The sequence below is a fragment of the Larimichthys crocea genome, chromosome XVII, assembly GCF_000972845.2.
Source record: "Larimichthys crocea isolate SSNF chromosome XVII, L_crocea_2.0, whole genome shotgun sequence".
Taxonomy (NCBI): domain Eukaryota; kingdom Metazoa; phylum Chordata; class Actinopteri; family Sciaenidae; genus Larimichthys; species Larimichthys crocea.
This window is the reverse complement of record NC_040027.1, coordinates 2,524,201-2,552,145: the sequence shown is the minus strand read 5'-3', so window position 1 is coordinate 2,552,145 and position 27,945 is coordinate 2,524,201. Positions and strand designations below refer to the sequence as shown.

The 27,945-nt window shown below is 39.1% G+C and overlaps 1 protein-coding gene across 5 annotated transcripts in view; it reads left to right on the top strand.

The window, feature by feature from the left end:
- The window catches only part of lrp8 (low density lipoprotein receptor-related protein 8, apolipoprotein e receptor), a 161,669-nt gene that overhangs the window by 74,188 nt on the left and 59,536 nt on the right, over positions 1 to 27,945 (top strand). For all 5 annotated transcript variants that reach the window (XM_027290045.1, XM_019265268.2, XM_019265266.2 and 2 more), the window contains exons 3-4: positions 5,654 to 5,776; positions 24,847 to 24,975. In XM_027290045.1, coding sequence (XP_027145846.1) covers positions 5,654 to 5,776; positions 24,847 to 24,975 — 252 coding nt within the window. The remainder of the gene's footprint in view (positions 1 to 5,653; positions 5,777 to 24,846; positions 24,976 to 27,945) is intronic.

Sequence of the window (27,945 nt, the reverse complement as noted above, 5' to 3'; positions counted from 1 at the left end):
AGGCCATATGAACATGAGTAGGTCAGTTCAGACACTCATTGATCATGGGGGTCTCCACTAGAGCGTGACATTAGTTGAATGTCAGTGGAAAATGAACACAGTAGTCTGGTGATGAAGAGGTGGACAGCAGCACCTTTAAGTGTACTCTGAACATGTGGCACCACCCACATGGTCATGCATCTCTATAATGGCCATTATTTTAATGTCGTTGGCCTTGCATCGTCCTGTAATGGTAAAATATTGATGTAAAGCAGCTGTTCTCCAACAATGTTTAAACCTTGCTCTAGTGCTACGTGGAGGAATAATAAATTAATAAAATATTACCACAGTTCAACTGACATACTATAAGTTCTATGAGGGGTGTAATTAAATTTTTTTCATTTGCTGTAATATTTTGTCTTAACATCAGCCTGCATGCACATAGTGCATGCACATATCCACAATTAGTTATGAGCTATAATGTAACGGTAATATATTAAGTGCAGGTAAAATGAATGGTTTGGTTGACAAACACTGTTAAAAGAAATATTAGGAGGAGAAGTGCGGATCAGGAGTACCTTCCGTTCATCAACCGTCAACAAAAGAATAATCTTCTTATTAGGAATAAAATGTGTGAACTCTCCGTAGGTGAGTACGTGGAGAGACTCATTTTATGAGATGGTACATAGTCTAAAAAGTTTGAAGAACACTGATGTAAAACATTTTCAGGACTGATCATCCAAATGTCTATGGTCCACAGGTCATTGTTTCTGTCTCTTACAGTATATTCAAGACAAGCCAATCCTGATTTCTAATATCAGAAACCATAAAACACTTAAAACAGTCAAACAGATTGATATTGATATTAATTAATGTGTTTGTTCCCCTGATAAATAAGTAACTACCGTAAAATGAATCCTCCAATGAGTAAACTATGAATAAATCTAAACATAAATAGTGCTGTGTTCTGTAAACATAAGCCTACGAAGTCCCTAGTTGAAGTGTAAGTGGTGAAATGATGGATAAGATCCACAAATCTGACGGTGCATTTTAAAAGTGTACAAAGTTAGTGATGACTTGAGGATGTGGATAAAATCACCTAGTGAGCAAGCTGGAACTCTTCTGCTTCGTTTGCTATTTCATATAAATATTAATCACCTTTTCTATCTGGGGATAGAAGGACTAAAAAAAAACATTGCGGTGAGCTTCATATCTAGGAGGGAGGATGAGGAGGAGGAGGTGGTGGCTGGTAGGTATCGGTGTGTATGTGCACAGTATGTGTGTATTAGTGTTTGTCTCTTCCACATCCACTCCCACACCTCATAAGGCAGATTTAGACTGTTCCATATGGATGACACTCATATATGACAGGTCTCTCAGTGCATCAGAATGTAAATGTGAGCGGTTATGTGTGTGCGTCAGCAATTCTTGAGAGGCACGGGAAAGTAGCTTTGTGCGATTGTCCACATATTTTACATTCACAAAATGTTTGGAATATAGATGTGTGGTGGAACATGTGAAATGTACATGTATTGCTCTTTCTTTTCTCATTCCTGTTAGTTCTGTCAGGGATGTCTGTCACAGCTGAAAAACGAGTTTTATTTGCATGCTTATTTCATTACATGAAAGCTTTCTTTCCAAAATGTTATCGTCTATAGCCATCTGGGGGAAATTTTCTTTGAATAAAACTAATCACTATTCCTGCAGTATTCGAATCCCCGAATGACTGCACTCTCATAAATGTAATTCTCGGTTTTCAAGATGGATGATAATAGCTTTCCATAATGTGCTTTATTGAAATAATACCATTTTACATATAGTGGGGATGTCATTTACAAAGTAAAGTCTTCATACATATCTCTTTCCAGATAATTAAAAACGCCTTTGTATCATCACATGTTCTACCCACCTGTCCTGCATTGTGGAAAATGGTTATGTATTTATTTATTTTTTATCAGCATTTGCTCAATGCTGTTGAATAAACGTCAAGATAATCAGTCACACCGGTTAATTAAAAGCATATTTGATTGGCTCAGGAAGGAAAAGCCGCTATTGATGCCTTTGGCCCCCAGAATAAGAAGGGGCCAAGGTGAATCGTATTATTTTCCTTTTTGTCTTTTTACGATAAGAAATGCAAGTTCAGGAAATTATGCTAGGAAATTGATAGGTTCCTCTTGCTTCTGCATTTAAATTAATCCTTTAGAGTAAGATATATTTTAAGACGATCTGTTACCTGCACCATTTTGCATCCCCGAAACTGAATTAAACTAGCTGCTTTTGAAGAGGATTATGATGACCAGTGATTGGATATATGATATGTGAAGGAATGCCCTTATTTGTGAATGTCTGATATGGGATTATTGTGATCTACAGTCTCTGTGTGTGGTTATAACTGCCTCTGTTATCAGACTCTAGGCAGAGATGGAGGGAAAGATTAAAGAAACACGGAGGGTGGACAGGAAGAGATGGGATTTATGCTAACATGCTGGTAGAAAGGAAAAGGATTTATTCAGTCCTTTGTGAAGACTGATGCCATTACACTGGACTCCACCTCGACAGCCTCTTTCCCTCTTGTCTTTCGTTTCTGTACCCTGTCCCTGTTCCCTCTTTCTATTTACCTTTGTCTTTGGCGCTGACTACTCTGTGATCCCTTGGGCCAGGCTTTTCATTTATTCTAGGCCTACACCTTCTTCAATTCCATCTCTCTCGTGTCTTTAAGGCTCTCTTTTTCTTTTTTTTTTCTCCCTGCTTAGAATCAATACTTTAAGCTGGTGAAAGTGTGGCTGTCTCTTCTTTTCTTCAATCTGCCAGACACTGTTAACTATATAAATACATTTAGATGTACATATTGAAAGCATTGGTCCCTACAGCTGAGATGCTGTCAGTTGCTCTAGCATGCACTTCACTATTATGGCTCCCACATGTGCCATTAGTCATAATGCTGCCTTCTACCACACACCACAGGACATCCAAGGCTACACACATAAACAACAAGCTAATAAGCTGGCTAGCTTTCCCCTTACTAAGTAGAATAAGACTTGTATATAACACTGTGCCAGGGTTCGGCCAATTCCTTATGTAGTCCAGCAGTTTAAATCACTTGCCTAATACTTTTGTGCTAAATTCTTTCAAAAGCAAAGCATATGGCACTCAAGCATACTGATATGATTTCATATTGAACAGCACATTTTCTATAAACTTATATGTATAATTTACCACCAATTTGCATCTTAGTTTCTCATTAACCACTGATATTGTGGTTACTATACTGTTCAAGAATGACAGTGTACCTAGGGAAGGGTGTATATGGTATTTCCTATTTCACCATTTTGATTCTATTGAATTGACTGTATTTTAGTTTTTTATTCTGAACTCTTTTCCACCGTTGCTCTCTTCAGCGGGGTGCTGAGGTAGCACCGTTGGAAAGTGAAAGGTTCCGCCTGAAGTCTAAAAATATTTTCGGTTCATTATGAAAATGTGACGGGACAAATTAGATTATGGCAGGCGGCCACAGTCTAGGTAATTAATGGGAAACATTTCAGTTTCTTCTCCAAAATCATTACTGCAAGCTAACCCTCTGCTTTTCCTCTGCTTAAAAAATTAACAACGAATAAAGGTTAGATATTTGGAGTTTCTGTAAAAATGGTCTCTTCTTTTTTTCAAAGAGAGGGTTTACCTGGAAAAATATGTTGAAATGAAATGTTTTATTGCAATAACGATCACAACAAGTAGATATTAAAATTTTCATTTTTTTGTTGTTGTTTTAATTCCTCAAATGATGAATCAATAATTTTAGTTAACTTCACTTACAGTCGATCTTTTTAATTTCAGTCTTCAGACCTACTTCAGAAGTTTCAGGTTTCATTCCCCCAAATTAGACAGAATGATGACTGCTGAGTCATTAATTTGACAAGTGGTTTGGAGTATACAGTAAGTGCATAAAAGCACAGAGAACTTTCAGTTTTCTCTTCAGTTATTACACTGGGAATTTCTGAAGAGTCTGAGAACCAAAACATTGCTGCTATTGATTGAGTGACACCATAGTACCAATAGAAGTAAAACAGACATTGGGACTGAGACACTTCCACTTGTCTTTCTTGGTTTCATACTTATTATACTTCAGTCTGAGAAATCCCTGAAGCTGTAAATGATGTAATCACAGCTGATTGGATAATATTGAGCTTTAGTAGACAAACTATTCAATTTACTGTATGTACATACAGTTTCATTGCCCATATTTAATTACATTGCTTTAACTTGGCATTTACTAACCTACATGTTCATCGGGTTTGAATTAAGGGGTTGGTGAGGTTGTGAGCCTCACATGAGAGAGATGGAACAGACAGTCACGGTTACTCCCTCTACTCATCAGAAGAAAATCACCCTGACACAAACACTACCACCAATCACACGCACACACACATTTTTTTGCCATTTGTCAGCCCCCTTCCCTGTACAGTATATTTCATCATGGTGAGGCAAAGGCATTGCTAACATGCCAAGCGAGTGCTTTCTCTTGTTCAGTGGCTCAGGGAGAGTGATTTTTTTTTTTTTTTTGCCTCTCCCTGTGACAGACTCAAGTGCTTCAGTTTCCCCCTTGCTTAGAGAAAGTGACTGCACAAAACCTTTCGTAGGCTAGCTGAAAACTGTTAGGCGGAGCTGGTTCTGCAGATACTGTGCTGGACCCTGAAGGTGGATCATTGGATGGTTAAACTGGGGCAAAACCTCTGAGCTTGTTCAGGCCTGCAATTTGAGGGTTGGTTCTTTGTCCATATGTGACCTGCTCTGTTCACTGCACCATATATCCAACACACCCTTACAAAAAGTGGTTATATTAAAAGCTTAATCACTCTGCCTGTCTGTGACTGAAAGTGATCCTCCACAGCAGCATCCACCTGTAAGCTCTGTCTTCAGATAATATTTTAAATCTACACAGACAGGTTTACAGGTTGTCATATGTAATATGTTCACATTAGTTGAGTCACATTATGCTACAAATCACTTTGGTCTTCAAGAAATGAGTTGTAACAATGTATTCCAAAATATCAAACATTAATATTGATCGTTCAGAAGGAGACTGGAAAATGTTCATCCATGCACACACACAGAGCAACGCAGTGTACCTAAGAAACTCACAAAGCTATGACAGTCTCACCTGACAGCTCTGATCTATTTAGTTAACCTCCTCAGACAGACCCCAACAAAGGCTGCTAATACTGTAAAAAGCTTTGTGTCCCATCACATCTCTTGTCAGAAGTTACACTTAAACACACCACCAAGACTCCAGACTGCAACCAGCTCCATTAAAACGTTACCCGCTGGCAGGTAGACTAAAAATTGTGTGTAAAATTGGCTTAAAGTTGGTGCTCAGGAATTAGTCTTGACTTAAGTTAAATATTAATTGCCTAACCTTGAGGCTTTGTTAAATGGATTGTCAGACTTTTTATGTTTCCCTACCACTTATTGCACTAAACTCAACAGATGGCTGCCCACCATGAGTGGGGCTCTGCTTGAGGTTTCTGCCTCTTTTTAAAGGAAGTTTTTCCTCATGGTGGAAATTGCCGGCCTTTCACAACACTAATAAGGTTAAGCGGTTATGGAAAATGGATGGATGAATTAACTATCTTTTGTTGGAGTCATACATTAATTTTGCATGTCACCTTTGTCTCCACAGCAAAGAAGACGTGTGCGACCACAGACTTCGCCTGTAAGAACGGACAGTGTGTTCCTGCTAGGTGGCGCTGCGATGGAGAACCGGAGTGTGCAGACGGTTCAGACGAAGCTGATGCAATCTGCAGTAAGTAGTCATACAGTGTCGCACTGACAGACAGACAAAGACGATTATAGACAAACAATGCCACAAAGGCAAACATATAAAGACAGACAGAGGAATGGTCATAAACATGCATGTAGGCTCATTTGACATGTCTCAAATGTGATCCCAAGTATTTGTTTGTATCAGTGTGTTCATTCATTCGTGTATGTGCATGGCTTTAATGAAGTGAAAGCCGACAAACAAATATGAACTTTCTAAAACACATATACACCAGCATGATGCAATTGTTTTGTCCTTTTTACAGTAATAGAATCGTGTTTAAACTAGTTTCCCCTCACACACACACATGCACAGACGTTTCCTTCAGCATAAAGAACTTCCAAGGTTGCTTGGTCTCAGTGTGCCACGTTTTTCTGCACTCCTGCTAAAGCTGCCAACCCTCTCTTTCTTGCACATGGCCTCAGAAAATTGCTTTGAGTTGCTTTTTTTTTGTTGGCTGCACATCCGATACAAGACATCCATACATGGTTTGATCAAGGTCGTGCAGGGCAGAAGAAGGGGATAAGATGCCTGCTACTTTCATACTATTTCCATAGGGCACCTTTGGAAAAGTGAGAATTAGAAATGCTATCTACTTAAAGCCCTACTGTGCAACTTTTCTACCATAAAATAACAGAATTTTAAATCATTTCACACCCAGCACCCCGTATGCGTATTCTTGCTTTGTGCACTGGGTACGGCCTCTCTCAAGAAGTACATAATGCTTCACAGCACTCAGTCACACACCACCAAATATTTCACTGATTTTAATGAAACTAAATCAAATACTATGGAGAGAAAAAAATTCTGCTTTCCCTCTGATGTCCTCCAGCTGCTGCGCATCAACTCTCTGTGACATACAGAGTTACCTGATGTACAGTAAAGTAAACTGCTGCCGGGATGGGGGATAATGCTGATCAGGAGTGTAATCAGTGTTGTGCCAGAACCGGAGCTGGGTAAGCAGGCGCCGGACTCAGCAGCTTCTATACGCATAATGACAGAGGTGAAGAGACCAAAGAAGGACATAGAAGGAGGAAGCAAGACGAGTATATCTGGGATCAACTTTTAGTCGATGGAGGGAGCTTTGTAAAATAAAAGACAGATATATAGATATACAGCATAAGTAAATATAATAACAAATGCACATGTACACTTTCTACCTAATGTCACTTCAATGTTTAATTTCTCACAGCTCACATGATATTAAAGCTTGGGTTCTCTCCATACACCAGTGTAATTATGAAAAATGGACCCAAGCCTGTAAACAGACCTTACCTGTTACACTCTTGTTCAAAAGGTTGGCAGGCAGCGAGGGCGCTTGCTGCCGCAATTATGAAAAATGGAACTTTGCCCACTGTGGCTGTGGATTTTTTAATCAGCAGAGGTAACCCACTATTTACAGGTGGGGACCTGGAATGAAACAAGGTGTGATGAGGGTGATGTGGAATGGAGAGATTTTACACAGTGTATGTTTGTGTAAGGATACAAAGTCAGAAAGAGAGTGATGAGACAGAAGAAGTGCAAAGACTGATACTGGAGGGTTAAAAGGCTTTGAAAGATGTGAACACTGGAGTGTTTTTTTCTTTTTCTTTTTTTTTTAAATCTAAATGGAGGTTATTCGCTGGCTTTTGGAAATGTATGGTGGAGGTTAAATTAATTTTCTGACAAGAGGCTTTTCAGAAGCTACATAATAGTGAAATTGTCAAGTTTATGAACTTTTTTTACTTTAGTTTGTTAAAGCTTTAGGTTTAGAAAGGGTCCACACCAGAATGTCTCGAGGAGAGTGGAGTCTTTGATTCTCCACAGAAACGACTTGAGAACTAATCTTCATAAAATGTATACTGCATATATATTCCTCAAGAGTATAAGATGATGACTTGAGAGATAAATTGATGAATTTTGGAGAAGCTGTGCCCCCAAATTGTGGAAAGTAACATACTACAGAAATGACCCAAATTCATATTGCCAGAACTACACACAATCTGCCAATCACAATTACCTTTTCATAGCACAAAGGTTCTCAGACAGTTTTTTTTACACACACTCTGTTCATTCAGACTACTGTATTAGCACAGCCTGGGCTCCATTGTCTGTTGTGGTGAAAGTTAAAACACTTTTTCACCAGACTTAAGGTACAATACAATATTACCTACCTTGAAATTTCCAAGGGCATCGTAAATTGAATTATAAAGTGCCTCACACCAGTCTAAATGGCTGTATGTGATCACATCTGATGAGCCTTCACATTTGGTTTGTATTTCATCTTCTAACCCATACTCAAGTTAAAGAGTTGGAGAAGTCAATTGAAACTCAATGCCGTTTCACAGAATTTCACACATAACCGGTGTTTCCTCCAAAGACACTGAGTCACAGAAGAGCAGAGCAGAACTACTAGAGGCCAGTCTTATCACAAAACTTTCTATAAAGCTGTAACTACAGGCCAGCTCCCATTTGCAATTTTTATGAAGATTATTTTCAAAGAGGTCATCAAAGAGCCCTTTGATGATCCTCAAAGTAAAATCTCTGAATGGCATACGCCAAGGACATGTGTGGGAGTGCATGTATATGCGGACATGCCTATGAAGGTATGAGTGTGCGTGTGCCCATATAAGTGTGTATAAAGCTAAAGTCGATGCTTGTATTTAGTATTCATCACAAGGTGAATCTGTAAGTCATTTCATCAGATTAGTCGACTTGTGGTTAAGTCTCATTATGTCTAATCAAGGTCAGACGATGCAGGAGCTTCTCTAACTTTCTCAGCCACATTGATCCTCACGGCTGTGTGTGTATTTGAGTTTGTGTGCGTGTAGCGGAATGTGTGCATGCTGTGCACAGTATAGTGTGTGTGCAATAGGTGAAAAGTACTGTATCACTAGAATGGAGCAATATGGGAAAAAATAATTTACCGAGTTATATACATCTTTAATATATTGATATTGATGTTTAAAGTCATTTTTCTGTACTTTTTCATAGATAATCCAAAGAATGAAGCAAAAGTCTTGTATTTTCAATGATGCAATGAAGATGATGATGATAAATAAAATCCCAGCTTGTCATTGTCATTTTCTATCATGCCATTATAAAAAAAAAGACAGATTAATGGAAAAAAACAATGTTAGAAAATCTACCACTGTCTCTCATCTCTATCTTCAGGCTTTCTAACTTGTAACTTGTTAATATCACACCGATTCATCTATATTTCTGTCTCTTTGCTCTGCCCTCACACCACAGCCATACCATCTTGTATCACATCCTCTTCTCTGTCATCTTGGTCTTCACTGCTCTATGTCCTCCACTTTCTGATCTGAGTTCAGTTTAGTAATGCCTTTGATTAAATTGATTTCCCTGCGAGGGAATCGATGTGCTGATCCCCGAGACCTCTGGTCGACTGCTGATTAACTATAGACCACCGATGACGGCTCTGAAAGCACGCGCACACACACATGCACACAGGCTCCTCAGGAGTTTTCTGTAATTACACATCTGAAAATGAATCTGGCCCTGCAGGGGATTGTGGAGAAAATGCTTAATCAGATGAGTGGTGGTTGATGCATGAAAGAAAGGTGTCTGCACACAATGTTCTGCATGGGTCTTAAGTGCAGACATCATCCCTCAGTAGTGAAGTAGTTGTGGACTGGATGTGTACTTCCACATTTCAAATAGTCTCAGAAAGTTCAGTGAACTTGTCACTTAATGAGAACATGCATATATTTCCTCATCGATTTGTTCAAGTATTTAAGTTTTGATAATTTATTGTTTCAACATTTGATTCGTTGGCAATGTAAAGCCTTTTTAGTGCAAGAACAAGAATAAAATATGTTCAAAATTTACAATCAAATGTCTTAAAAGCATTAGCACACACAGGCAACAAAATAATCAAGTTAATGGTGTTTATTTGAGACAAACTTTATTTCTGAGCGCCAATTTTCACTTTCCATGCTTTTACTCTATAACAATAAACATCCTCTTGCACTTGATAATGGATGTGAAGCAAATTACTATTAATGAAAACTTCTTAAGCTGCCGCAGTTTCAGCACTGAATGGTTCATTTTAAGGGTGCTTCAAATTGCCGGAAATTCTACCTGATAACTTAAAAAGTTGCACACATTTATCTGTTTCCAGACTCATCATTTTTGATAATCCATGTACCAGTCATCAAAGCTTTGATTTCCTGAGGTCTAGACATTACAAAGTCACTATCTATTTTCTCTAAATGGCATCAGCAAGATCCTGCAGTGTGACAATCAGTGCTGATTAGAGGAGCTGCGTCGACTCTCAAGCATTATTTCTCCATCTTTATGTGTGTGCACTCTTTCGGCTCTGTTGCTGCATATCTACACTCCAGGCATTAAAGTGAGCCCTTCTCGCCACCCAAGTGTCTCTGTGTAGATAAAGGTTACTGAATTGCAGCATCAGCCAACCTTTGTCAGCCACATACTGGACCAAGATGTGACGCTCCTTACAGTCCTCAGTCAGTCCAAGTGATGCTTCAGCATTTTGGTATTAGAGAGAAAACTGTTGAAGAGTGCTTATGCTTTGTATTGTTTGGAGGATGTTTTATATCCATAAAAGAAATGTGATCATCACAAGTCCACTCATAGTTGGAGTCTTGCTGCCAAAGACTGTTTTCTGAACTCATTGTGAAACATAATGGGAGAAAACAAGACCAACACAAATGAGAACTTTGATAACTTTAGAAGTCAAGTAATCTTAAGTCGCTTATTACAGAAGAAAAGTTCATTGAGATAAAACCAAGCAAGCAATCTTACTATTTCCTTTGGTTTCGCTATTTGAATGCTCTTAGGTGGTAAACAGAGTGCTAAGTACTGTACCAAGCTGTGTAGTACTGTGGAACATCATATGACGTGTGTTAAGCACCGCCCCTAGCACCAATAGAAAGCATTGCACTACAGCATGTAGACTGGATTGTGGGCCCATATAGCTGAGGATATTTCTCTTATTTTAATTAAAACAGCAGTGATAAGCAAGCAACAAACCAGTATTTGGTCTGCAATCAAGCCAGCATTATACTGAAGTACAAAACTTCTAAAAAGAAAAGGAGGTTGTACATAGAAAAGAGACTACTATTTTGATATTTTTAGATTTTCATTTCTTTAAAAGATAAAAGGGCCATTTGGTTCTTTGATATGAACTGAACTGAATAACCTTGTCAAATGAGTCTGAAATTTTATGAATATAGCATTGCATGTTGCTGTTTTTAGTGATCTGATTACTGTAGATCTTTTTACCAACTTGCTCAACACCACAGGGCATTAACACTGCTATGATTTTTAAACCTTGCTACTTATTTCATTCCATCTGATGAAACCCATTCATCTAAAGACACAAACTGTCAAAGCAGAGCCTTTCATCACAGCATGACTTCTATCTTACTTTTTCTAGCCTTGATTTATAGAGTGCATACTGAGTCACTACTGATGTCTTCAGTTTCTCTTTTGCAGAGTAATTCAAGCAAAGACAAAACTATAGTGAAGATATTGAAAGTGGACAGTAAGACAGCTAGAGGACATCGGCTACTAGCCTTGGTATGGCTTAGTCAGACAAGTATTGCAGGTTCTGTAGCCTGATGGTTTACAGTATAAAGGGAGGAGGAACGCTACAGTCATGATAGCAGAATGTTGACAATGAGGATATTAGTGATGACAGTGGTTGCTCTTTGACTGAATACAACTTGCTGTTGTACGTTGTGTCTGTCATGTTTTATGTTCTAATTTTTACCTGAATTGAAATTCAGTTTGGATGCAAAGCTGCTCGTTATACTGCTATTTTTAGCTATGCTAGCTGCACTACTTCTTTTTATAAGGTAACTATTGATTTTTATAAAAGTTATTATTATTTCAATCAATATTTCAGCATTTTTCATCTTCGTTTGTGATCTTCCATGATTTAGTGCCACCAGCAGGTCAGGTCTTACCTAATTTGCTGGACTTCAGTCAATGTTTGCGTCAGTGTGACTGACAAATGAATGCTAACACACTAAACTGAGATGGGTTCATGAAGATTAACCCCCCAATCATCATTCAAGTATGTTAACATTGTTTTACAAAGATTTTAGCATTTAGCTCAGTTAACTAAAGCAAAAAGTGACAAATTTGAAAACGTGTCAAAAGTAATTAATATAATCAAAAAGAAATCTGATTTTTAATTATCCAGCACTGGCACTCATATACCAGCTGCGATGCCAGCTGTCCTCTGATGACAACTAAAGTGGAAAACTTGAACTTGTATAACATTCCCCCTTCATCTCTCTGTCCCTGCTGGCATCAGTTCCACCTGCTCCTGTGTACTGAAGTGGGTTCTTCCTTGTCCATGTCTGCAGAGGGAATAGGCAGGTCAGCATATTATAGCATAGAGGCAAGAGGTTGTGCTAGTTAATTATTTTGGAATATGAACGGGAAGGATTCAGTGAGTTGCATTGTTGGATGGCTTCAATTTCATGCATGAGGCAGTCGTAGTGCCAGCTGTAATTTCCCAGGTGGCTCCCCTCCCCGTGACTCTCACGTGTCTCGTTCAATCAAGTCAAAAGTCAGTGACCCTGCTATCAAAAGACGCACATGTAATACTACAAACAGATGCAAATCTGGACCAGCAAGAGACACGCTTCTATGAAGTTATTAGTTTGTGTGTGCGTGTGTATGAGTAGGCATTCTGAGGTCACTCTGATCTTCTACTTAAGTCAGAGTAGTTTAATTTGTCTGTAGTCTCTCGCTGCATGTTCTTTTAATAGAGAGCCTCTGTTGCCCTGAGCTGAATTTCACTCACTGGCCACAAAACACACACATACACACACCCACACACACACGCGCACGCTGACCTTCCTTAGTTTCAATCACTCACTTTCTTTTTATTTATTAGATGGTCTGAAGTGATTCAAACTCTTAAAATCATTGATTTCAAAATCAAAAGTTGTTCCTTTAATTGTTGGGTCTCTGTATAATTGATTGATGTGATTTATTTCAGAGTCTTGTACCTGTGAGCTAAAAGTCAGGCTAGTCAGAACAGACAAGGTTCTAACCACCAACTGTTGGACAGCTCTCAAACAAAAGCTATCCTTTAACGATCCTAACCAGCCGTAAAAGGGCCTTTTCTCCCTGCTTTGATCAGGAAGGTTCTGGATTCACCAGGCTCAGTAAGAAATTCTCCCCTCATACCACTAGGATCCTAAATGAGGACACTGCATCAGACTATTTATTCCTTATTCACTTTGTCTTTTGACAGTCACTTGAATACAAGAGGTTGCCACTAAGGAAAATGTAAACATAGTAAGTTTTAAGCATCTAAACAAACAACCATACTGACATTTATCTGGTGAGGACAGGCTACAGCAGCATTCTCCACAGTCTCAGTTGTCTCTGGACTGGTTTCTTGTGAAATCTGACTCATAAATAATTGAAGATACGATACTGACAGTGAGTTTAATGTCACCATAGAAGTTGCTGCGGGGAAAAAAAACAGGCATTTAAAGGTCATCTCCCTGTCTTCCTCTCTGTCTCTCTCCCCCTCTCCTCATATTGTAAGCCCATCATCTCAGCCTCTCATGTGCATTGTTCTGCTTATCTTGCTAAATCTTGTGGCATCTCATTAACCACAAATGTCTTTACCTTGATTTATATCAGTAATAAGTTAAAGTGTATCGATCCCTTAAGGAAGATACAGAATAGCCACCCGGCCACAAGAAATACACCAGACGTATTGTAAAAAAACAACAACAGATCTTGTGCTAAGTAATGCGAATATTCTGCTATAATGACCTAATCCTAAGAAATTCCCAATATATGAGAAAACCCATTATTGATATAACCCCCACACCCCAGAAAGTCTCATATGATCAGTGGTACAGTATTTTTAGTGAACCAGCTCCAGGTACTTATAAGATAAGGACGTTTATAATTGAGTATTACACTGATTGCTGGAAAGTAAACAATTCATTCGAATCATGGCTTATAGCAGCCACTTATCACAGCTTATACAATAACAGCTGCTGATTATGCAAATGTTTTTTTTTTTTTATTAATCAGATTTAAATATCACTGAACATAGATTTTCATGTTGTTGAATTAATCAAACATTGGGGGAACCAGTTTGGGCCCATGTTTACAGATCTGTTTTATTCTTCATATTGAAAATTTCTGATATTTTTAATATAAATTATATATCAATATACATTATTTCTGATATCAGAAGGCATTTGGACTGTGTTTTGCGGAGTTGAAACAGTTGTTTACCTCAAACGTGCCTCCTTGTTTACATTGTAACATGGTACTCACACAGAGAAAACTATCTACGCAGCATCAGCTACCGTGTGATTTTCCCGTCAATTCCATTCTTCCGTTCAATTAGTGACCCTTGCTCTTGGCTGGTTACGATTGATTGGTGGTCAATATGTTTTTGCTCTCAAAGGGTGTCTTGTGGAGCTGCAACAGCCTGATGGGATTGTTTTTCGCTAGTGTTTTGATCATGGTTTGTAAAGACCCATGCATGATAACAATTATGTTTTCAACTGTTTTTTCTTTACACATTTAGCCAGAATGAGCTGAAAAAAATTCAGCTCTTCTTTTTTCTTCTTTCTATTTTTTTTCTCAGAAAACCCTAAATTGTGTCACTGGATCACAGGTGTGGTACCCAAAAGCAGACTCGAGAGACAAACGTGGTTTATTTGGTCAAAAGGCAGGCTCTATGTTAACAAGTAGAGCCGGCAAATGGTTCCAGTACTGTTGGCTAAGGCAGGAACAAAGCTGTAAAAATAAATAAATAAATAAAAAGGCAGCATATGGCCATGACAACAGGTAGAGTCAGAGATTAATACTATACTATGAACTAGAAGCAGAAGAGGAAAGAAAATAAAAGATGTAACCATGACAAAAGCACATGCATCATCAGTAAGGCAGTTTCACATAAATTAGCAGTATTGAGAGATAAATAGCTGCATGGTAAAATATAAAACAACTCTTTGTATAAATCGGCTGTGTGATACAAAATTGGAGAACATTTGTGACAGCAGGCCTCAGTATAAAGCTTCCTTTTTTGCTTTAGCACAGTTGATAAATGTAATATAAAACATGATACCCAAGATGATACCCCCCGAGGCACGCAAACAGACTGTGGAGTTGCTTTTTTCAAACATTTTCTGTTGCTTTCTGTATTTTCCTGTGACTCAAATTAATTGTGCAGGAAATTGTTTTGCCAGACTGAATCAAAACTCTGATGTTTTTCAGGCCCCTAAACTTGCTAAAGCATGTAATCTATCTTAGTCCGACTTTTATTCCAATGACTTTGAAAGGCAACTTTACACAGCCAGTAGCTGTCTCATAATATTAGAAAAGTCCATTCAGAAGCCTTCAGAAGTCAACTACGCTCTCCAGATAATTCAGCTGCCTGTTTTAATCTTCACACCCCTGCCTTTGTGCCCTGACCCAGACTTTGAATAAACTGCCACAGAGGAAATAAGCTCAGAGTTCCCCTGTCAAGTTCAGCTCCACACTCTGTGCATCCCAAAATAGAGGCCCAATCTCTCCTTCTCCCGCTCTTTCCTTTTGTTTGCCTGCCTCTCCTGAAATCTCTCATTAGTTGAGATGTGGCACTGGCCACTGGCGGTATTTTTAATGCCCAATGTGTCGTCTACTAAACAACCATTAAGAGGGGCCTGTTGGAAGAAAGTGGCAATTTCCTATGAAAGTGCTGGTGTCGCGCTGTATTTCTTCCCCCCCCACGGCACTGACAGTCCCTCAGTCTAGACTGTGCTAATGGTTCCACATTTAATAAGCCCCTTACTCTGTTTTACACAGCCTTGAGAAAGAGAGAGAGAGTGAGAGAAAAGGAGTCCACTCCAGTTTAACTTTACAGCAGCGTCTTCGAGAGACCCTGTGAAAAAACAAACTGTGTACCAGTGAAAGGACGCATTAGAAATCTCAGCTTATGCATTACAAACTGTTGTGAGTGAAATGACAGAAAATGGAAATAAATGGAAATATTGTTTTAAAAAATAAGATTTTACAGTTGAATGAAATTTAACAGGGGGTGTATCAGAAATGAGAGGATGTGATAAAGACTGAGGGACTAACTGCATCTGCTTTTTCTTTGTGTATTGTAAGGCATTCACATCACATTGTCACTGTTATGTGCAACAGAGGGCGCAGAAATAATAAAAAAAGAAAAGCCCTTAAGGTTCATGTTGATCAGAGAAACAAATTAATTAATTGACACTGATTTACATTTTACTTTGCACATTTGCACATAACCTGCACAATATTTTGATAGCAACATCCTCTCTGTCTGCTATCTTTGAATCTATTTAAATCTTTAGACCTCTGATGCAGTATTGTCACACAATGTTTCATTTCCCTCTTTTCTTGTCTTGTTACCTTGCCTTTACTTTCTTCATTCTAGCACCTGCTCTCTCAGATATTTTTTTTCTCTCCTTTCTCTTGACTTTGATCTTTCTCTCCAGCATACCCCTCCTCACATTAAGGCTACAATAATAGGAGATCAACGTTCCAATGAAAGCCACTAATCAACACTAACCTTCATTTAAAATGTAATCTGATATTAACCACAAACGCCCTTTTCGTAAATTGGATTTCACATCTGAAGGACAAGAGAGGGGGGTGGAGTTGGCACTAAGGCAGCATTTCAAGGCAAGATGTAGCAGGTCAGCCTTGTCCTCCAAGTCCAAACTGCTCATTTACATGTACCACCAAGGGGTCGAGCAACTAAACCAAACCTAAGAGTCAAAAAGTACACAGAAATGTGTGAAATGGGGTGTTGTTATAACCTCACTTTCCTCTGGAGACATTACTGAATATTTAAAACCTGTTTTAAAAGTAGGACATTTGCAGCTACCCCTCAAACTGTTGCGTGGTCTGGTGTGGTTAATGTGGACCAAGTATGGATTCAGAGGCTGAATGGGGGTGAAGGTGGGTATTTATTGTGCAGCAGAAAGATGCCAAAAAGGCTGGGCTGGCTTGGTCAGAGGCGGTGGAGAGCTGCAGGTGGTGTGTGGCAGGCTTGGCAGAGTTCCTGGAGGAAAAGCAGACAAAAAATACAATCAGTACCGGTACTGACAGAATGCTAGGCACTAAAGGATAACCATAAACTAGTTTGGGCCTGTAGTATACCACATACTAGTGATGGACGGTATAATCTGGCACAGAACAAAGGAACTGGGAGTTCTTGAGTGGTTGGTGATGACATGATGGTTTGCAGCTGAGCAGAGTCCTGGGAGCAGAAGACCACACCTCCGAACCACACCTACCTGACACACAGGGAAAAAACAAAACAAAGACACAGAGAGAGGGAGGAGGCAGAGGAGAATGAAGCCATGGCAGCCTGGACCATGACACAAACATTGCACTCATTAACCCAGTGAATTTAACACGAATGACAACATTTTGATGATGCCGGCTTCATATATCATCCATCTATGCATTCTTCCACCCAGTGCTGATGAGAAAATCAAAAGAAGTGGAACTACTGTGAAAAGCTGCAAGTGACCTCAATACATTAAACTGAGACTGAAACTAGATTATGATATTGGTATTGTTGCCAAGTTATGTTAGTTATTGCCCATTCCTTAATCTGCCTGTCAAACTTTCATTTTCCATGATCGTGAAACAACATGCTCCACTTCTGCAATATAAGGATCTGCAAAATATACATACTCATGCATTCACACACATATTATGTACCCATGCTTCCAAACAACCAAACACACGCACTCGGTCATGCATACACAAATATATGTAAGAATCCTTATACTTAGAGTACATACACATGTGAACACATATGCACTTTAACTCATGCATGCGTGCATACATGCTTTATACACACACGTATTCCCTTTCAAAAATAACTCACATGAAGTAATTGTGCCTAAGAAGTGAGTGCATGGCAGACAAAGCATTATTTTCATGAGAGTGATGCGTCGTGTTGTAGACTGACTTAACGCTGTAAATGAAAAGAATTGTCACTGACCTGTGAAGCTAGGTTTTCATCTCGTGGGCCCATCAATGTTTTTTTTTTCTTTCTTTATTTTTTATCCATCTTAACTTGACAGCTAACACTAACCCTCTGAGACAAGCTTCATGTCAAGTGATGCATTCAGCTCTCAAGGAGAAAAATCAACCATTTTAAAAAACTGTGTGCCGAACAATGATGGCTTTTCTATTTTTTTCCCCAAATTGTCCAAGGGTAAGTACAGTGGACACTGAGTACCCTTCAGTCAAACTTTACCTCTACACTAAGTCTATTCTAACCTTTCAGGGTCAAAAGTGGCATCTGCAAATGTCTTATTCTGTTTATCCAGAAGTGTAAAACCCAAATGTTCAGTTTACAACCATATATGTCACAAAAGAGCAAAAGAGCAACAAATCCTCTCATCTGATAAGCTGGTACAAGATATATATTTTTTATTTTATCACTACTTTGTCTTGAAAAAACATTGATTAAAATAGTTGATTATTTATTTATTTATTAATCAGCTCATTGTTTCAGCTGTAATGTGTATTTAAAATATTCTTCCTTAGTGAAAAGAGTTATTTTTATTACTCTTGAAACTCCCTGTTGCCTGACCAGAGGTCAGTGATCAGCTGATAATAGTTTAAGAAAGAAATAAACAGAAGGTAACAGCATTTCAAAATGTCTGCTCCTTGGACTTGGAGTCTTAACCCTGGGATGGTGTATATTCCTAATGGGTAAACACACACAAACATACACACAAACTGTTTTGCCCCTAAACTTAGCTCAACAAGCATGAGAGAATAAGACCACCACTTGGAACGAGGTTAATTAGCATCACCGTGACGATATGACCCACTGCAACCGACCAAAGCATTAGACTTGCAAAGTCCTTACAAGCCAAATAATTGGCTGATCCATACATCTCTGGTCTTGTATGAATCATTGATGCATATGAGCGCTCTGTGAGCTCAAAGCTCCCCTGCCTCCTGTCCTTTGTCTACCCGGGTCTTTTCTTCTCCTCTTTTATAAAGGTTACAGCTCGACAAGGAAAAGCATTTCATTCACACTGCATGCAGTGCAATTCCAGTGCAAGAGATTAACTATGCACCCTCTACAAACCTTCCACATATTTGAATGAAATTTCAGACACTAAAATTAGAATATATTCATTACGGGCTACTCCAAATCTCTGCTGTGTAAAATGCAATCCAGCCCACGTCTCTAAATGGATTACAGTTTAACCTGGAGAGATTTTCTGTTTTTCTTTGTGTATTAACATGCGTGGAGCCTTTCTTGGTGTAGAGTTTGTACAAATGTTTAAGAGATGAATAAGTCTATGTCTATTGTGTCTATTGTGTGTGTATATGAAGGCCCTCAGGTCACAAAAAGCCGCAATTTGATCAGATTCCAACCGAATACCCTTGTGTCTCTCTCTGAGTGTGTCTCTGTAGTATCTGCCTCTAATTGCCTTGCTCACAGTCCCTGCATTGATATTCTTCATTCTGTGACCAATATCTGACCCCTCCCCTCCCCCTCTTTTATCTCAATCTATGTCCTTTTTCTCTTTTGCTTTCTCTACATCTTATCTTACTTATACATCTCTTTTACCTGTTTCATTTATTGTCCATGAATCCAGGTTAATCCAGGTAGTAAAGGCTAAAAATCTAACATAAGACATGAGCTTGAGACCTATTCATTTTAAGTCACATGGCATGTTTTAAATTTAAGTTAAATATCTGAAATTTTATATGTTCTCTATAAAGCGGGCTGAGTTACCAGGATGGCCCTGTACACGGGTGTGTATTGATTCAAGGGATGCCTTGGCCCTGTCTTTATTGCAGAGTAGCCAAGCGATAAAAGTTTACTGTTCTCAAGCAGGCATTCACCAATTTATGGTGTAACCTCATGGCTGAAACTTGAGTTTAATTATCCTATTTCACAGACGATCAGCTGTTATGGACCCCCTGTTAGTTTAAATTTAATTGATGATGTGTCAAACGTGCAAGGAAAAAGTTCAATATTCTAATTTTCACTCACTTTGTACATTATTACACACATTATTACACTCTGGTTCTCAAGATGTTCACGTTGTGTCCTGCTATAAATGTTTATAGACATTCTCACAAGTTGATAGTTAAAGCGAGAATAAGATATCTGACATGTTACCTGTTAAAAAGAAGCTGAGCTCAGAGCTTAGGGTACACGTGGAGCCAATTGATATTCAGAGCAGTGCAGAGGGATAGGGCATTCATAATATTCCACCAATGTGATGAGGCCATGTTTCTCAGGTGTTTGCATAAAAAGATGTTACAGCAATGGTACTTCATCAATCAGTGCTGTGCTGTCTGGAATGCAGGGGGATTCAGTGTACCTTTTAAGCATTTTGAATTCATTCATATTCAACTATAATCCCTGGTGTCTGCACAGGCTAAATCATCCATAAACCTCCATAACTTTCCATTTAACATGTGCCATATTATCACATACGCTCCTCCCATGTGCTCTTGTGTTGACGTGCTGTCTCACCAAGACTTAAGGATGACATATATTACCTCCTGGTGTCATACACACGTCTCATAATAAATAAATTATCTCAGCATTAGCCTGCAGGGATATAAGCCATCTCAATCAATCTCCTGAGAGGCTAGCTTTGATGCTAGGCAGGCAGCTAGAGAGTGGACATAGCACTATGCTACAATACTCCAATCTCCTCCCTCCTCGTGAAGGGAAATTAAGAAGGTAGTTAATCAAAAGTTCATTAGCATACAGCGCCTTGCTCAGTCCACCCCATACCCCCCCTCATAATAGACACTTAGGCAGACCCCGTGAGTAGAATAACAAGTCTGCACCACTTCTGGTTGTGAACTTGTTTCAATTAAAAGACTGCATCGTACCCTATGTGCCAAATGAGTTTTCTGACCCCAGGACCAGGAAAACTTTAGGATTTTAGGAGAAACATATTTTGGATCATCAAAAAAAAATCTTGTACAGTCAGCTCTGTGTCAATAAACTGACATTACAAATCCTCAATTTCAGAAATATTAATATTTGTACAAACTTTTTTTTTAACAGCCAGTGCAAATTCAGGCTGTGCCAGTTTACGTATACTTTGCAACATGAACTTCTATTAATGCAGCTTGGATAACATCCTGAGGTTGCTCAAAAGACTTAAGTGAATCCGGTTTACAACATTGAAGTTTTGCATATCATCTCTAAAGGTGGTATGAATGTATTCAATACAAACACAGGCTCATTAGTATGGTAATAGAGCATTTCATTGGCAGAGTATTCCTTGGTTTCATGCCATAGTGACGATTCCAGATGTCTTCTCACAGCACTGCTCCTCTCCATCTTGATCAGTAGTAGCAGCCAGACATGTGTCTCAATTTCGCCTTACATTGGGTTTTTTTTAGGTAGCAAAATTTTGCCCCATTAAATTGAACTGAAATTCCCATCTGATCCCCTGCCACTTTCTAACGCAGGGTCATACTGAGAAAGCAGCCTTGCACACTGACAGGCAAATCACTGCTAACCCAGGGCAACCATGAAAAAAATGTACAAGTAGGTTATGCCATAATTAAAGGGCACTGCATCTAGTTTCACTTTGAAATCAAATTAAATTGAATTGAAAATCTACAGAGAATCTCGTGCCACGGAAATACAAGTTGAGAGAAAAGGTCTGACCTAGTCATCCAACCAATTGGGTTTGTTTATGTCTTTGATTTACCTCAATGTAACCTGGATACAATCACTGACCGCCCAAGCTTGTTTTGACCCTGTTTCACACCCATTCCATAATGCATTTACCCACCTGGGAGCTGCTCCGGAGACGCCGTGTCCAACCACCATCTCTTATTGCTCACCACCAAGCAGCTCCACTGGAGCATGGCTAGCATCAGTTCCTCAGCTGTTTTTCACTGTAGGCCTTGGCAGCATTCGAGCTAGCTGGCTGCTAACAGCCCAACATTTGTGCCTGTGCCTCAGGAGTTTCATAGCCCATGAAATATTCATTCAGTACAAAGTCTAAAGAATAGTGAATTCAGTTAAATGCCTATGACTGGCAGCTGAGATTTATAGCTATGAGTATTTCTGGTTATGTATTTATGTATGTATGTATGGGTGTGCACAGGTGTAGATGGTGCTTGCCTCCATGAATACAAGTTTACAATATCGATATGTATGTGTGCAAAGGCCCACCATTGTCATTTTTGTATGTTGTTGTATATTTTGTAAAGATGTGACCTGAGTAACCTTGCAGTCAATATTGGTGCAGTCAATATTGCACTTGGCATGGAATATGATTATAGTTGGCAGTATCTTTGCAGGCAGACGTGTCCCCAGCTTACTATTGATAAGTCCATCAATACTTCACAGTCCCTGCTCAGACGCTGGTTACACCTGTCAGCATTTAGTGAGGGGGGAACAAAGAGAGAGGGCACTCTATCTAAGCACTGACTTTCAGAAGTCTGGGAAAAGACTACAACTACATTATCATCACCATCAGCATCTGGATTGGAAAGTCAGGCAGCAACAACCTTGATATAAAATAAAACACTTGAGATGGTTCTTTCTATGTTATGGTCACATTCTGGGACATTCTATATTTGTTTCTCTTTACTTGCCATGTTTTTCTTTGTCTGTGTGGACTCTGTGGCTGTTGCTGATGATGCTAATTACCTTCATATACTACCACTTATGTTTATCCCAAACAAACTGCTATTGCCTCTGCAGGCAATGTAAAACACATCTCTTACTTTGCACATGGCAATTTTCTCCGTGAATGATCGGCAGTACTCTGGCTGACAAACGGACAGAATAAATTTATGAAGTGGAACCATTATTGTATGATATCAAAGGCCAACGGGGAGCAGCTGAACAGACATTATAATAGTCACAAATTATGAATTAAAACATATAATAATAGGAAATTAGAAATAGTCCTTTTCATTAAGTGAAAATTATTCCCCAATGGGATGAAAATCATCTCATTGATTTTGTCATAATCAATGTCAATGGAGCTCTCTGTTGTTCTTGCTTGTCTGTATATAGTCATTTGATTGGCAGCTGATCCATGACTCTACCCCTTCTCAACTCCCAGGGCCTGAAATGGTCAGGGAGACAAATTACATCCTTTTAACCCAGCTGTCAATCAGACACTTAGTGGGCTGAACCCCAGGGGGTGTCTTTCTGTTTTCAAGTTCATAGTGAGTGAGAAAGAGTAAGAAAGTCTTAGACATTAGCCCTTTGGGTCTGCTGACCCACACAGACGTACACACGAGAGACCAGTGTTGTTTACTGTACGTAGTGCAGTATCTAAGACACACACCAGCACACGTTTCAATTGATTGAGCAGTAAGCCAGATGTCAGACAACTCACTGGTCTCATTCCTCACTTTAACACACCTTGCATCAATATTCATACATTCACCATTAACCACATAGTGTTTGCTCGTTCCCTAAACAGAATTTGCAAGAGGCATTTACTCTTTACAGGATGGGGGAAACCTAATTTAGGGAGACACATTGGAAAGGTGCTCGCAGGAGAGTCTGATATTCAGTAAGAATAATACTATTGATAATATACTAATATAACATAAAGGTCAACACCAACAAAAGACCGAAAAAGAGGAATCCAAACCACAAACCTGTCCAGTTCCATAGAAAGAGGAAAAGCAAGTATCTGCTTTTTGAATTGTGTAGAACCTGGCAATGTAGACTGCACAGTTGGAGAAAATCCTGGCAATCACTACTGGCCCACTATGGGCTCCCAGCGCCCCTCCATGAGGGGCAGCTCTTGAATGGCAGCAATTTATTCTGTAATGTTAAAAATAAAAAATTAGAAGAAAGAAATACAACATGAATAAAATAGAGAATAAGACTGAAATGGGCGAATCCCATAGGAACTATTGATCTGTAGTGGCAACAAACACACACACACACACACACACACACACACACACACACACTCACACACACACACACACACACACACACAGGCTGGTTGCCAAGAAGCATTCTGGTGGTCAAATATGTATAATTGATAGAGTTGAGTTTGACACAGCACTGTAATGTAATCTGGGACTAGAGTCCCTATGGTGTTTGTTTGTGTGTGTGTGTGTGTGTGTGTGTGTGTGTGTGTGTGCGAGCGAGATCGAGAGATAGAGCTTGAAGAGGGAGGTGGTGGGGAGTGTGAGGCAGGGTGAGGGAGTGTAGTGCTTTGCAGGAAGAAGGGACAGGGATTTGCTGTGGGGACTGAGTGTAAATTTGATGTATTGGACGGCTGTATTTTTCCTCCATGTACCAACCCCACGGGTTACACATGTAGGAACAATGGCCTTCTCTACTGTAATGGGCTTTTACCAAGAGGGACCACTTTCTCACTCGCACGCAGTGTGTGTTTGACAAAACTGTAACATGTGCTTTCCTACATTAAAACTAAGTTTTTATTGAATAAGGCTGCACACATGAAAGAAAGGTCTTCAGTTTTACATTGTTTGTGTTTGCTTAAGTCATTTATTCATTAATTAGAACAATTTTAATAATAAATTAAACATATTAATTAATCATACAGCACTTGCCTTCTTTCCGATTGCAAGCATTTTCTTAGTTTTGTAATCTGAAAATCTTTGGGTTGTCAGTTATCAACCTTCATCAAACAAAGAAAACAAAGTGGTAGATCGATCTATAATAAAAAAAAAAAAAGCAGTAACCTTGTCTTTGCAGAGCCCTGGTTATTCAAAAAAGTGTTTGTGTGTTTCATGTGTTTTTTTGCGTTGTATACTCTGTGTTTGCGTGTATTTTCTTGGCTTTGTGTCTGCCTGACACTGTTCCTGCTTCTTTGTTCCTTTGTCACTGTGTGTCTAGTTTAATTGCAGGCCTTTCAGGGGGAATCGATTTGAGCAACAAGATAACTAAGTTATCAAACTGTTTCATTGACTGGCTGTCCGTTCTCTCTCTATCTTTTCCCTTTTCCCTATTTCTTCTCATTTTACTCTCCCTGTCTTCATTCTCTATCCCTCTTTGCCTTTTTTTCTCTCTCCCTCGCTGTTTTTCACCTCCACCCTCCTCACAACAGGCCGACAGACCTGTCCACCAGAGAAGTTTGATTGCGGTGGGGCTGCCAGCAAATGTGTTTCGTTGTCATGGCGATGCGATGGAGAGCGGGACTGTGAGAACGGAGCAGATGAGGAGCAGTGTGCTGCAGGTAAGTTTGTGTTGGGCGAAGGGAAATGTGAGATGGAGGGGGCAGAAGAACAGTATTTACTTTGATCTTTATTTGACGTCAACTTTAGTTTCTTTTTTTTTTCTTGTTTTTTTTTTAGATCATTTTTTGGCTTTTTTAGTAGCAGCTGAAAAGTGTGAAGGGAGAAAGAGAGCAGCAAAGGGCCATGGGTCAGAACTGAGCCCTGTGCCACTGCGGCAAGGACTGAGCCTTTGTACGTGGGGTGCTTACTCTACCAGATGAACTACCAGGGCACCCCGACTTTACAGTAGTTTCTTATCAGTCACTGCAGGAAAAGTCTGAAAAGCATTAAAGTAAATAGTCCACATCTGTTGCACAATTTGCAGAGTAGCAGAGCTGCCTTTCTTTTATTTAAATAACTTAATTACCCAGAAATAATTTGACATGAATTGCTCTGTTCTGTCACTACTGGCTGTTGCAGGCCGAGGTGATGAAGAAAACAGTTTTGCAGTAGGTTCAATGATCATTAGTGAATGCATTGTTGTCAGTACAGTGTTCCATTGCTGCCATCTTTTTACTACGTATCAGCAAGTATGTAGAACTTGTATTTTTCCTGTCTGCTCAACTGAGATTTTAAAGGAGACATTGCAAAGTTGTGATGTCAGAAGTGAGAACCAGAGAGAAGAGAGGAGAAATAACTTCAAAAGCTGAAGGTGCCATGTGATGATATTTCTAGAAATGTAGTATTAAGGCATTGTTTCAGTAACCGTGTTCCACGATGTGTTTTGACACAAGTTTTCTTTCAGACCCTGGGGTGATGATCAATCCTAAATTCACATTTAAAAGAATTCTTTTGAAAATGTGGATATATGGCTTTTGCCCACCATGAGGTACACGTAGAAGTTTTCTGTGAGCTTTCTAGTCTGTCATCCTGGGTCGTCGCATATTTTAAGATTCAGTTCAAATCGAGTCCAAAGGAGTATTTTTAACTCTGCGTCATAGCTGCCAAAAAAATAAAATGTTTCATCTCTTCACCTTTTATTTATTTATTTTTTCTGTTATGTGTCTAGAGATGCCAAACACGAATTGTTTTTTCTTCCTGCAATCTTGTCCTTGTTTTTGGCTGTTGTTTGATGAGCTGGAAATTGGGAAAAGAAGGTCTCACTGCAGACTGGGAGAGTTGGGCCAGTGGTGTTTCATGGAAGGGGAAACCAGTTATGTATCTTTCAAGCATATCTTTAAAGGCGTGTCCTACAGTAAACACATGTGCCCTATGTCTACATGGATGGGCATTTAAAGTCATAATAACACAAAGGCAATATACAGTCTCAGTGCTCAGTGCGTCATTCACAGTGTGCAGAAGGTGGGGATAGGGAATGATATTGCTTCTATAAATCGTGTGGGTGTGTTAGGGGTTGGGTAGTTGGAGGTGAATCATATTTCCTCCTGTGATGTACCTAGATATGACTATGGAAAAACCAAAAGAAGTACTTAGTCGTAAAATACACTCAAACCCTCCAGATAATCAATATATTACGACTAAATAAGCATTTTGCCACACAACGTGTTTCTGTCTTGGTTTCAGTCATTTTATTAGACTGAAAGCCGTATTTGTGCTCGTATGTGTTATGTGTTATCTCAAAGGCTTAGCATGATTTATAGAGGAGCTTTGTGAACAGACACACAATCACGATCACTTTGCTTCATTTGCAACAGACACTTTTGTATAGATATACACACACAGTATGTTATCTAGCCCAAATCCTCAAAGCTCATATCAAAGCAGTAAAAAGGGAATTTCATCAGCATAAACATCTGGCCTATAGAGTTATTGATTTTAAACCTGTGACACACACACAGTCAAACATGCACATGCAGCATATTTTGGAAGGATATAGACTGCATGTGATATTTTGCCAATACTAAACCTGTTTTCTGTAGGCTAGAAAAAGCCAAGCCAATTTATATGTGCAGAAAATTTCATAATTTCTGTTTAAGCATCTGTCTGCGGGAGTCCTTATTGGAACAGGTATAACTCAGGCCATCAGAGTAATTACATTTTTGTGCAGTGAAGGTGAAGTCTTTCTGGCTAGTTGTTGTCACGTTTGTCATGGAAAGGAGATGAGTGAATGTAGCAGGGCAGAGTCCTCATAAGAACAGGATTACAAGGTTGTGTGTGTTTGTGTGTGTGTGTGAGTGTCTGATGCATCTCAGTTTCCATAATGTTACCATCATCCCTCAGGCACTGTGACATTCGTTCATTCTCATGCTTAAAGTGATGCACAAAATGCATGTATGCACATTGGAAGGACGTGCCCATGCATGTGTAATTAAGGACACACACACACACACACACACACACACACACACACGTACGAACACACACACTGTAAGATTGCTTCTGGATACTGTTAAATTCTCTTTATCTGTCCCACACATGCACAACCAAAGATGTGTAAAGTAGTAAATGAACTCTACTCATTCTAGAGGCAATTTAGATAAAATTATAACACATTTTTAATTATTTTTTTTTATTTGGAGTTGTGCAGTCTCATCACTTTGAATGACCTGGGGGTAGCGTGGTAATCTAATAGCAAATATCTTAAAACAAAACAAAACAAAAAAAAACACCCACATGTATTTTAACTACTATTGTTTAGCTAAGCTCACATAGGTACATTTTAAGCACATTGCATGGCCACTCTGTTTTTAAAGGTTAGTTTTCGCTTCACTTTCTTTCATCCTTTATTTCTAGTGAGGCATGTGTGTCAAAAACAGTTGATCTCATTTGAATAAAGACAGACAGAAATAGAAATAGAGATAAATAATGCAGGTCTGGCATAATCCTCAGCATGTCAAAGTGTCCACAATATTTTGCCAGAAATCGTCAAAATATGATCCACCCTACAACAGCTCTTGAAAGGTTCAAGTTTTGCTAATATAAATATTAATAGTAAATGACGTTTTTTTTGAACATTTGCATCAACCCCA